The sequence below is a fragment of the Jaculus jaculus genome, chromosome 12 (genome assembly GCF_020740685.1).
Source record: "Jaculus jaculus isolate mJacJac1 chromosome 12, mJacJac1.mat.Y.cur, whole genome shotgun sequence".
NCBI classification, from domain to species: domain Eukaryota; kingdom Metazoa; phylum Chordata; class Mammalia; order Rodentia; family Dipodidae; genus Jaculus; species Jaculus jaculus.
The window spans coordinates 92,533,828-92,546,767 of NC_059113.1; the positions used below are offsets into that span (position 1 = coordinate 92,533,828).

Below are 12,940 nucleotides of genomic sequence, written 5' to 3' on the forward strand. Positions count from 1 at the left end.
TAAAATATTCATGGAATCAAAAATGTGCATCAAAATAGCGGCTGGGAGAATTACATTTATGTTCCTGCTTTTATGGCAGCTTCACATTTAAACCCATTTGTGTTAATATCTAGTCAATCTTCCTACTTTGAAAAAAAACTGAAATGGGAGAGATATATACATTCTCCTTTGCTTAATATTTGTTCTAGACATCTGCTGTGATACAACAAATATCTATAAACTTTCAGAGATGTTGAGCAGAGAAGAGGGGTAAGCAACAATTTGGATAATATCCAAATATATAAAATCGTATTTTCTCTACATAGTGCTTGTCTTAACAGCCGGCCAAGTGTTTTGCAGTTTACAACATTGTCTGGGTTTTGTTTGTATTTTTTTTTTAAGGAAGTGGATGGCTTCCTTGTTTGTATGGGCTTTAGATAAAATGAAACTCCTTTGTGGTATTTTTATTTTAAGAGTGCACTCTCTTTGAGGTAAAAAACTGTAAATGTATGTTGAAGATCTTATTGCTTAGGTAGAGGACACCTAGTTGTTAAAAGCAGAACAAAACGAAATAAAACCGAGGCTTGGGAAACGTGTATGCGTACCTGGGTACTCTTGTCTGACATAGTTGTTCGCCGCATTCTGCTTCAGGTGTGTTTTCCAATACTGTTTCACCCTAGTCAAATAAACTGAAGCCGCATGGTGTCTGTGGAGGGCCATCCTTGCTTCCCTCTAAGCAAACATTCTGGCTTCCCGTTCTTTGCTGATTTGCATGCAGTATTAGTGGCCCCTGTGGATTTTCCTTAGCAAGGAGTCATGCATCCTGGGACTTAGCTGAGCTGCAGTGGGGGCATCTCCCTCACTGTGACCACTGCCCCATGGCCGTTACTGTGAGTGGGTATGGAGATATGCTGACTGTCCTGGTGTCATGTGATAAAAACGCATTTCCCCTCAGGCAACTTGTTTTTTTTTTAAAAATTTAGGGGCAGTAGAGATGGCTCAGCACTTAAGGTACTTGCCCACAAAGCCTAATAACCTCCAGGTACAACTGCCTAGGACCCACAAAAGCCAGATGCAGAGTGGCACATGCATCTGGAGATCATTTGGTGTGGCTGAAGGCCCTGGTGTACCCATTCTCTCCCTCCCTCCCTCTCCTTCTCTCTCTCTTTCTCTTTACAAATAAACAAATAAATAAAATGTTTTCAAAAAGCTTTTAAAAAATTCTTATTTGTGATGCAGAGAAAGAGAGAGTGGGGAGAATGAATGGGCGCCCCAGAGCAGCCTGCAAACCACTGCACATCAAACTCCAGATGCAAGTGCCACTCTGAGCATCTGCCTTTACACTGGCACTGGGAAATTAAACCCAGGACATCAGGCTTGGCAAGCAAGCGCCTTTAACTGCTGAGCAATCTCTCCAGCCCCTCCCCCCCACCTTCAGGAGACCTTTAACATCCATGAGTAGCCCCAGGCCTGCTTTTTTCTAGTCTGATTGCTGTGAAGTTTTATTTATGTGACATCCTCTGCCCCACTCTCTCAGTAGAAAATAATGTTTTCTCTATTTGTGTGTGTGTGTGTGTGTGTGTGGTGTGTACGTGTGTGGGTATGCCTGTGCTACAGTGCCCCAGCATCTGGACAGAGCGACATCTTGGAGGGTTGGACCTCTCCTTCCACCTTGTTTAGGATAGGATTTTCCCTGTTGTTTTGTCCCTCAGAAGTCTGCCTTGTGAGCTTCAGGATTCTGTGACCACACACACACACCTCTCATTGCCATGGGCATGTTGAGATTATAGACATTTCAGACATGTATACCACTTTGTGTCTTGCTTTACGTGGGTTCTGTGGACCCAAACTCCAGCAGGCAGGCTTGCTAGCAAGGGCCTACATTCTGTGAACAATCTCCCTACCCCTGAATATAATATTAACACTTGAAGAGTCCAAAGGCCTGTCCTCAACACTTCTGTCAGTGTTTGTGCTTGTCCTCTCAAAACAGTAATGGTGGCATCGAGAAGATCGCTACCCATTCCTGACATATTAAAACTTGTTTGATAGCAATGGGTAGGTAGTCCATATAAGAACACTTCAGGGAAGCTCTTGAAAGGATGCTGTGAGCTAAATTTGAACATCTGTTTGATTATCTTAATTCATCTTTAGAGCTCCCTTTATCCAATTGATCACTCTATTTGTGGCATGTTTCAATATTACAATAATAACCAATTCAAAATTCTCACATAAAATCAGAATTATTGCATCTTGACAGACCCTGCTAATTAACATCCAAGCATGCACTCATGAAGTAAGATAATGGTTAGGTCACAGTTCAAAATAAATATCGTCATGGACAAAAATCATATCATTTTTAATCATGCTTAAAGGGAATGACTACAGATTGTAATTATTATACTCTTTTTATAGTGCAGACATATCTTAATGTTTTAAAGTCGAGTATTATGCTATATTATGACATATGCTGTTAAATTCTATCCAGCCTTTAGAAATGGTGGGTCAAGTCACTGTGCACCCATGGCCCCATAGATCAATTCCTTGCTGTTGTATTTCTGCCATCAAATAATTTTAGAAATATATCTTTACATTTGAGAAGAAACCGAAGGGGAAAAAAAGTACTTCTGTATTGGCCCTTCTGCTTCAAATAGCAATGTCATAACTCAGGGAACAAGCTCACCTGTGACCAAGAGGTGACAGGCATGGGTAAGTCCATGAATAAACAGTGAGATGAAGACGCCGGTGACTGTGTGACACAACAAGAAAGCGCTGACACGGGGTCGAGAGGAAAGGAGAGGTTTTCTGTGGAATTGGTGCATATCAGACACTTTCAGAAAGGCCGGTCGGGAGCATCGATCTGTATACTTAGTTAACAGTAGCCTGGGACACCCTGAGTCCCAACATTACAGGCCTGGAGGAAGCAAGAGAGATTAAGTTAAAAATTGCTTTTGAGGGCTGGAGAGATGGCTCAGTTGTTAAGGCACTTGCCTGAAGCCTAAACAACATGGGTTCAATTCCCCAGTACCCACATAAAGCCAGAGGCACAAAGTAGTACATGCATCTGAAGCCCATTTGCAATGGCTGGTGGCCCTGGCACGCCTATTCTCTCTGTTTGTCTCTCTTCTAGCTCTCTCTGCTTGCAAGTAAACAGACTACAATATTTTTTTAAAATTGTTTGTAACACAGGTGGCTCATGTCTACAGATTTAAGGTATCTGAGGTGTACGGACCACTTTCACTGATCTGTGGTTTCAGTCCTAATTTTCATGCATTTGAAATGCACCTTATATATTTCAGTCATTATGTCTTTGTAGGCCTCAGTTTCTCCTTTAGTGAAAAAGTAGAAACAGCATCTCTAGCTTGAAGGTTAATTAAAGTAAATGCATGAGAAGAAAACTTTCATTTTCTTTAGTGCCTGACTGGACCTACAGGAAATGGGCATTCCCAAGTCTCTCCCATCTAGGCATCTCAGGCCTGTTCCCATGGAGAACTCTAGTAGACCCTGCTGAGAGCTGAACCCTGGACCATAATCATGAGCTAAAAAGCTCACCAACACTTCCCCCCCACAAAAAAAAAAAAACAAAAAAATATCAAATGCAAGCAAAGGACCATTTCTAATTAGGCCAAGATGGCCTTTCAAAGTAGGCAGCTGAAATTATTGCCTCAAGAACCTCCCTCACTTTATTCCCGCTTACACAGCCTAGTTGTCCACGAAACCTAACAGACCCCCACCGACTCACCTGCCATCTACCCAAAGACCCAGTATATGCATATGTAAGTCTGACTTACAGGGAATATAAAAAAATTCCAACCTTTTCACTCTTCCCATCTTGAGTTCTCCTGCATTCCTGCACTTCTCCTTTTCTGGCTTCAACCCTCCCCTGTTCCTTCAGCCCCCAGGATAGGTCAAATTTTGGACATGGTTATCAGTTCTCATTTACTGTTTATACCATTATGTCTCATTTGCATCTAATTTCCATTAACCGGGCTATTTCTCTTTTCCAGTCATTATTTTTTTTTCCAGAACTACCTGGTTTCCTCACAGTTTTCTGAATCCATTATTCCCTATTCACGTGGCCCAAAAGAAATATGTATCTCGACTTTATGAATAGGTGGGTACTAGGAGAAAAAAAGAAAAAAAAAACCCTCTCATATCCATCTTTCCGGGGTTATGGACCGATACTTTGATAACACATGTATACATGTCAGTACTCCATTGTAGTTCAAAAAAAATGAGGGTCGTGGGCATTTGGAAGGTGTTTCTGATGAGAGGTGTTGCAGGAGAAAGATGTCAAACTGTGCCTTTTTTGTAGAGGAAAGGGTAAAGATCTCCAACGAAAAGAAGATAGGCTAGAGCAGTGAACGTCAGCCTTCGACATTTGTATTAAAGTGAGAGAGGATTGGCTATTATTTTTAAGTGACTCCTACTGCATATTACTATTACAAAATAAATATACATTGATAGGAGAAATTTTTGGAAATGCCAGTGAGCAAAAAGCAGAAACAGAATTCAATAAAAATTTTTAAGCAAAATTAGAAAAGCCTTCTCCTAACACCCATGATCCAGAGATTGTGTTTTGTAAATATTTTCTGATATTTTCCCTTATCACAAATGTCTGCTCATATAATGAAATCTTCTTCTGTAGTGTTTTTGTGACTCTGCATTCTCCTTTCATGCCAGAGTTTCATAATAGGTTTATAAATAGCTTTTCAGTATCCCTTGCTCATTCCATTAGCATCTTGGCTGATATAACCTCCAGTATGGATGGTAAAAGACCCAAAACTGGCCATGTCTTCACTGAAGTTTTCTACTGATCATTTGCTAATGATTCGCCGCTGTCGTTTATCTTTCCTTGAGAATATTATCCTTACTTTTATATGAATCCTTGATTCTTTTCTTTTTTCTGAGACAAGATCTTGCCTCACAGGCTAGGATGGTGTTGGTCTTATGACCCTCCTGCCTCTGCAGCCAGGAATGCGTGGGTTACAAGAAGGGGCACCACTCTCAGTTCATGAGTTCGTTCTCTCATAGCAATTTTCATTGCAAAAACAGTTCAACAGATAGGGAGAAAGATTGTGAAACACTTGTGGCAATAGTCACTCCACTTGAAAAAATACATTAAAGCTGGGCTTGGTGGCACACACTTTTAATCATGAGTTCAAGGCCACCCTGAGACTACAGAGTGAATTCCAGCTCAGCCTGAGCTAGAGGGAGACCCTACCTCAAAAAAACAACACATTGAGTCTAATATTAATTGCCAAGGTTACCATAATCAGTCATGGCTGTATTGTTATACAGCTAAGTCTTAATTTTTCAGGAAGAGTATGCTGGATATATAGATATACTAGATGTATTTTAATTTGCTACCAGCTACTTAAGAAATTATCACTATTACTGTACCAACTGATAATGCTAGCTAAGTTTATTGGTCACTAACTGTATAACATGTTCAACATGCATTAATTCATTTCCCACAGTAGAGTCTTAAATACTTGTATAACAACCTATGTCACAGAATAAAAAATCAGAACATAAGGCAATGATTGGCCTGTGCTAAACAAAAGTGGTAAAGTGAGATAAGAAAAGCTTGTACACTTGAAAGCTAGTTAAGTACAGATGAATGCCTAGATATGTGTTTTTTATTTTTTTTTACATTTTATTTATTTACTTATTTGAGAGTGACAGACAGACATAGAAAGAAGCAGAGAGAGAGAGAGAGAGAGAGAGAAAATGGGTACACTAGAACCTTCAACCACTGCAAACAAACTCCAGACATGTGTGCCACCTGTGCATCTGGCTAACGTGGGTCCTGGGGAACTGAGCCTCAAACCAGGGTCCTTAGGCTTCACAGGCAAGCGCTTAACCAGTATGCCATCTCTTAAACCCTAGGTATGTGCTTTTTAACTGAAGCTCAGTGATTTAATCTTAATGCTGTCACAGGCCGTTTGTATTATGGGATATTGAGAGAAATACCAAAGGAAATTAGCAAGTCAAACACAGTCTACAGCATGGAACTGCAAACTGCTCTTTCAAAATTATATTAGCTTTTATTTTAAGGAGTGAAACAACGCAATGTTAATTTAACATTTTGATTTTTAAGAAGATACATTTTGGACTGAATTACAAGGCATACCACATAATAACAAATACATTACATTCTGGTGATTCAAACCTGGGCTGAAGAGATGGCTCAGAGGTTAAGGTGCTTGCCTACAAAGTCTAACGAGTTTGATATCCCCAGTGTCCATGTAAAGCCAGATGCACAAGGTTGCACAAGCATCTGGAGTCCATTTGTGGTGGCTGGAGCCCCTGGCACACTCATTCTCTGTCTTTCTTCTGTCTCTCTTGTTTGCTGCTTGAAAATAACAAATGAAAAAAAAAAAAAAAAAACACTAAGCAGGGTACACAGATGCCCCCATCAAGCTGTGAGAAGCCGCACAAATACCCCTATTTTGGATTTGAAATTTGTAACAGATTCACCCTTGGTTGTGGTGTCTACATTCTTGCTGAGAAAGCGGTGAATGTGACATGTCTTGGGAAAGCAGTGCAGGAGGATGGCTGAGGTCACACGCTCTGGAGAAGGATGTGTGTCTCCAGTGCCCACTGGACATGTCACCCTGAGCTAAATTCAACTCCACTAAGCCTCGGTGTGCTTTTCCTATAAAACGAAATCATAGCAGCTCCATGTCACCACTGTTTGAGGCATCAGTAGGAGATGCGCACAGTGCATGTAGCACAGAGTACATGACTGTCACGTTCAGCAAACGCTAGGCAATGTGGTTGCCATTCATTACTATGACTGGACTTCCGTGCTATCTCTAAACATGCACAATCATAGCCCATCTCTGCTGGCTGATGTACAACCTTGTTTTTTTAATTTTATTATTTATTTATTTATTAGAGAGAGCTAATGAGCATGCCAGGACCACCAGCTGCTGCAAACAAACTCCAGACTCATATGCCACCTTGTGCATCTGACTTACGTAGGGCCTGGGGAATCAAAACTGGGTCCTTTGGCTTTGCAGGCAAGCACCTTAGCCACTAAGCCATCTCTCCAGCCCCTGAAGTACATCCTTCTTACAGGTGTTTATCCAGAATGTCGGCTGCACCTGCCATCCCACTGGAGACACATTCTTTCCCCAGTGTATTTCCTTGGTGCCCTTAAACATGCTCCAATGTATCCCATGGGGTTTCCCTCTTTCATAGCAATGCTAAGATATAAACCTAATAATTTTGAAAATGTGTGCTGGTCTGTGCTTTATGTTTACAAAGTGGCTTTTATCCTTCAGGTCAACTTCTGGAAGCTGCAGAACATTATGAAGCTTTCTATCACTTGACCCAGGGGCGGATATGGAAGGACGAGACAGGCCACTTTCTCAACTTGTTGGCCTGTGAAAGTCTCGTGAGGACTTACAGACTGCTCGCAGACAGAATGCTGGAAAGTCAAGATTACAAGAATGCCATCAAAATTCTAATAAAAGCTTCTGAGATAGCCAGAGAAGGTAGGTGGGGAAAAAAAAAAAAAAACACTTACATTGCTTTCTTTAATGGGCAGATGCTGGTTTTCCTGAGAGTGGAGTAAAATAGCGTCAAGTATCAGGGTGATTATTTATTTCCTAGGAAATACAAAGACAAATGCCATCAATATACTTTCAGATTTCATTGCAAAACAGGGGTAGGTGCCTTAGTGCTGACAACGAGAAATCCACTAGTTTCTTGAAAGCTTTATCTCCAAAATTACAGTCCATTGGGGGTACTTATGTAAAGTGAGGAATGAGAGGGTAAGGTCATCTGCAAAAGTCAAGTGTGTTCATGAGTGTGTGCATGTGTGTGTGTGTGTGTGTGTGTGTGTGTTAAAGGTTGTATATTTCTTGCACTCTGAGAGACTATTGTTTATAAACTCCTTATGGGAATAGGGATAATTGGGAAATTAGGATAAATATTTAGTTAGGAACGCAGGGGGCATAGACCTGCAATATATCTTAGACCCTTGCTTTTCCTCCTTGGATTGTCAGCATCAACATCAGCAGGAAGCAAGCAACGAAAGCCCAGCTACCCCACTACGCAGGCAGTTAGCATCAGAATCTGCAGGCTAGCAGGGATCCCTACGTCACTGATCCACACGCACAACAATAAAAGCACTTTTGTGAGAGCTGCCCCATCCTTAATATTCTAAAGTATTTGTATCTGTATAAAACATAAAGAAAAATTGAAACATACTTTCAGAAGTTTTTGAATTGTACAATGCAAAGAAAAATATCCTTGAATTACAATATTATCATATGGTAATTTTCTAATCAAAAAGCTTTTTGCTCTGAAGGAGGAAAAAAATGAGTTTTACAATCTTGGGCTAAAGTTGTTTATCTCATGGATATAATTAAGTGAATAGTTTATTAAGTTGATTGACAGATGGCTCATTTGAAATAAACAGGCCTGGTTTTCTAGGGTGTAATTTACTAAAGGGTAAAAGCAAATATTTGGACTTCTTTCTGCCACTTCTCTTTAATAATTATAGTTGAAACACTCAAAGGAAATTGCTCTCACTGAAAGCTATATCCCATTGAGTGGGTTGCTTTTGCATAGATAAGGAACTAGTATCTTCTCTGAAGGGATAAACAGTGATGTGACTCGTTAGATAAGTTTCAGCAGAAAACTTTGGTCACATGGAAAGTTACGTGAGGATTTTGGTCCACAGGAGTGCATATGAAGAAAGGGCAGCTGGCTTTGGCTTTGCATTCAGTATGTTGCAAGGTAGTTCACAGGCACAAGGAGATGACTTGGGTAGCTCCAGACTTTCAGCCTGCCCAGCAGTCATCATTCACACAACAACCCTTGCCTTGTAAAGGACTGATATCATGACTTCTTTCCATTTTTAAAAATTATATGTATATATACATATATATATATATACATATATATGTATATATACATATATATGTATATATACATAATATATATGTACATAATATATAGACATAATATATATCATATATATATATATTTTTTTTTTAATATATATATGACAGGTTATACTCTTTATTCCCTTCCCCCTATTTCCCTGGGGCCCTACTCAGTGGTGTGATGGTATTCACTATGCGGTCATGAAGACCTCAGCCCATGGTATACTGGGGGAACTGTGTCTTAGGGTACTCTGCCCACCCTGTGGCTCTTATAATCTTTCTGTCCCCTCTTCCGCCAAGTTCCCTGTGCTATGGGAGGCCTGTTGGCAGTCTGATTTAGTGTTGTGCTCTCCGTAGCTTCTGGCTTTCTGCTTTGATGGGTTTTGATTCATCACCGTGTCTGTCACCATCGCCCTGGAGCTGGTTGTCAGGGCAGCAGTAAGAACACTATTCACACCACCGCTTCCTCTGCGATTTCTCCCAGGCCCTGGCAGGTGTGATAGGGGCGGCAATCTTGTGGTGGACAGTCGGCTATCTACTTATCTTATTGATGGATCTTGGCTCTCCTCTGTTATCCCTGGCATCTGTAAAATAAAACAGATTCTCCAACCAAGAGTGAGAGCTGCTTTGGTTAGAGTATATGCAAAATTCTTCGAGGGGCTTTTTGTTGTACAAGCCCACTCCTCTTCTCCAGGGAGCAGTGGAGGTTTCTCTCTGAAGCCTATGAGTTTCCTGACCATGGGATCATGACTTGGTTTCCAGTGCTGGATGAATTCTCTCCCACTTCATATCCAGTCTTATTCGCAGAGACCGTGTGCCGCTATTGCAGAAGTGTGTACATATTGTCTGGCTGGTCAGACTGCAAAATCAATGTAGTCTGCAAGATCCGCTGCTTACTCATGCCGTTGCTAACCATTGACTTCCAGTAGCTCCCACAGGGCTTTCCAGGAGGGAGCTAGTTTCCCTTTTGGTTCCAGCATGGTATTCTGATTCTGTGACCACAGCCTGTGGTGTCTTCATGAATAGTGTCTTACCTTTTAGCTCTGGTGTGTAATAAAATGTTTTGGAAACAGTCTATATTGTTTTGGGGACTTCATGGGTTATCTGCAGCCATGCCACTCTGACTGTACCTGATTTTGTCTGATCTTAGAAGCTAAGCATGGTTGAGCCAGGTTAGTACTTGGATGAGAAACTTTATTATTTCTTTTAATTCTCAAATAATGTCTCACTGTGTGGTTTCATCACAGTTTGCTTACCCATGACCAGTTGATGGACATGCACATCGCTTATACCTCCTGGTTATTGTCAGTGATGATGCTCTGTGCTGTGTAAGTAGGAATGCAATTACTGGGTTGAATGATAACTCTTGTCTTAGCTTACTGAGGAACTGCCAGTTTTCCAAGGTGGCTGCTCCATTGACCAGTTCCACAGTTGCCCCCCACTCCCCGTAAGTTGTACATTCATCTTTTAAAAATTATAGTCATTTTAGTAGATGTAAAGTGGATTACATTGTGATTAAATCTGCACTTCCCTGCCCTCTGATGATGGTGACCAGTTTTCAATGGGCCTATTTTCCGTTTGGGTATCTTTTCTGCAGAAATGTCTATTGACAATCTTTGACCATATTTGTGTTGTCTTTCTATCAGTGAATTGTTAGAATTCCATATTCTCTTTTAACTTTATTTTTTAAATTTATTTGAAAGCAAAGAGAGAGAGAATGAATGGGTGCACCAGGGCCTCTAGCCACTGCAAACAACGTCCAGTTGCATCCACCGCTTTGTGCATCTGGCTCTACATGGGTGCTAAGGAATCAAACCCAGGTCATTAGGCTTTGCAGGCAAGGGCCTTAACTGCTGAGCCTTCTCTCCAGCCCTACTCCTTCCCCTCTTATTGGTCACCTTTCTCCTCCCAAATAGTTCTCTTTATGCTTTCATGTTGTATATGTGTGTGAATCAAACCTAGACTCTGGAGTTCTACAGAAAACATGCAACGGTTTGCTTCTCTCCTCCACCCCACTACCCATTTTCATTCAGTAGATATAAATCACGTACAATTAATTTATAATTATCCAAGGGTCAACTTTCCCTAACAGCCACTTTCTTCTATTTTATGTTTTCTTTTCCTAGTCTCAGCCCTGCCTTAACATCCATACATCTAAATCAGGTGTTAGGACTTTGATATAGAGCTAAAATTTCCCCCAGAGTGGATCACTGACCCATCACTGCCTGCTACAGTGAGGTGACGTGGTCCAGTTCTCTGCAGCCAGTAACATATCTAGAAAAGAAAACCAAACGTCATCACTGGCATTGCTGCTTGACAAGTGATGATTTAGAGTGTGGTGAAAGGGCATGCAGCGTAGAGAATTGCTAGCTCCTGAAATCCCTCACGGACCAAAATAGAAGGCTCAGAAATTGAAAGATACAGTGGAAAACCTGAATCTATGTGAACTTGTCACTATTTGTATTTCCAGAAGTCAGGTGACAGTGGTAGCTAATGACTTAAGAAAGAAAAAAATGTAAACCTTCAAAAATAAGAACTTTTCATGATTCATTCTAGTATATTCAATTTACATCTTGCATTTCCAAAGTAATTGTAACAAGTCAAAGAGGCCTCGAGCAGTATGAGCTATCTCTTGTTGAAACTTTGTACATTTTGCCTTTGGAAAGAAGAACTAGCTAAGTCCAGAGATAACTGTTGTAGCACAGAAATTAGAAAGATTAACTTCATTGCAAAAAAAAAGATAATAAAGTGTTACTAGTGATTAGCAAAGAACACCTGTTTTGATTTCAAGACGTGCATGCACTTTTCAACCAGTCATTCTCATTTACGCTCTAGCCAGTAGTTCTAAAATGACCATTATCCAACTAATAGCTTTTGACTTGCTAATCATCTGTTCAGTTAAAAACATAGCTGACTGACGTGACTATGAAGCATTTAAGTCGTTGCTTTACCGGTCGTTTCATGTGAGTGGTAGCGGACGAGCTGGACCTCCACCGGTCTTCCCATGGGGCACTGGTGTCAGTAGTACACTTGACTGTCCACCAGTTCCTTGCTAGAGGCAAAGTGCTCATCACTGTATTGTCTGCTATGCCTTGTCCCGTCATTTAGGATCCAGGCTAGTTGTATTTAAGTCAGCCTTTCTTTTTAACTGTGTGTTTTTAAAACATTCTATTTTTATTCATTTATTTATTTATTTGAGGGAGAAGAAGAAACAGAGAGAGTGAGGCAGATAGACAATGGGCACGCCAGGGCTTCCAGCCACTGCCAACAAACTCCAGACGCATGTGTTACTTTGTGCATCTGGCTTATGTGGGTCCTGGGGAATTGAACCTGGGTCCTTTGGCTGTGCAGGCAAGTGCTTCGACTACTAAGCCATCTCTCCAGCCCCCTTTTGTCGTTGTTGTTTTAATGCAGGTCAGTTTTGCGGATCATGGATGAATGTCTATGTTTATAAAATAATCACGTTCTGTTGCCTTTAAAAATAAAGAATCGGTTGTTGTGATAAATCCATTTCTACAATGCTATGGTAATTGCTCTATGTCCTCGCTGTAGGAAATGACAAAAGTATGGAAGGAGAAGCTTCCTATTACCTGGGCTTAGCACACTTGGCTGCTGGACAGCATGAGACGGCGCTAACAGTAAGCTGAACTCAACTTCTAATCATTGCCCTTGTGCCACTTTGTATTGTGCCTTATGATAAGGCCCAAAGACAAGGATTGCCGGATACCAATGTAACTGTCTACAGAGACTACGCCAGAATAGCAATGCTAGATGCAGGGGGAAAAAATGGGTTCTATTGGTTATAAAAGGGTAGGATGGAATCAGTTACCATGAGACACTGTAGGATGTATGAAAGTTAAGTGTGTGCAGTACTACAACCCTCTGTACCCCCGTGTCACCATGGACAAGAGAAAGTGGGCCTAAATGACAGAAAAATAAGTTGTGAAAATATAGTGCTTTTAGAATATGATTTGGGAAAATTTCCTTGGGAAAAAACATGGCTGTTGAGAATAATCTGAGTTGCGGTGATGTATCTCTTTACTGGGTGGGGGAGCAAGGAA

The 12,940-nt window shown here is 40.9% G+C and overlaps 1 protein-coding gene across 2 annotated transcripts in view; it reads left to right on the plus strand.

Moving 5' to 3' along the window:
- The window catches only part of Ttc29 (tetratricopeptide repeat domain 29), a 212,388-nt gene that overhangs the window by 66,748 nt on the left and 132,700 nt on the right, over positions 1-12,940 (plus strand). For both annotated transcript variants that reach the window (XM_004655942.2, XM_045131550.1), the window contains 2 exons: positions 7,269-7,481; positions 12,432-12,517. In XM_004655942.2, coding sequence (XP_004655999.2) covers positions 7,269-7,481; positions 12,432-12,517 — 299 coding nt within the window. The remainder of the gene's footprint in view (positions 1-7,268; positions 7,482-12,431; positions 12,518-12,940) is intronic.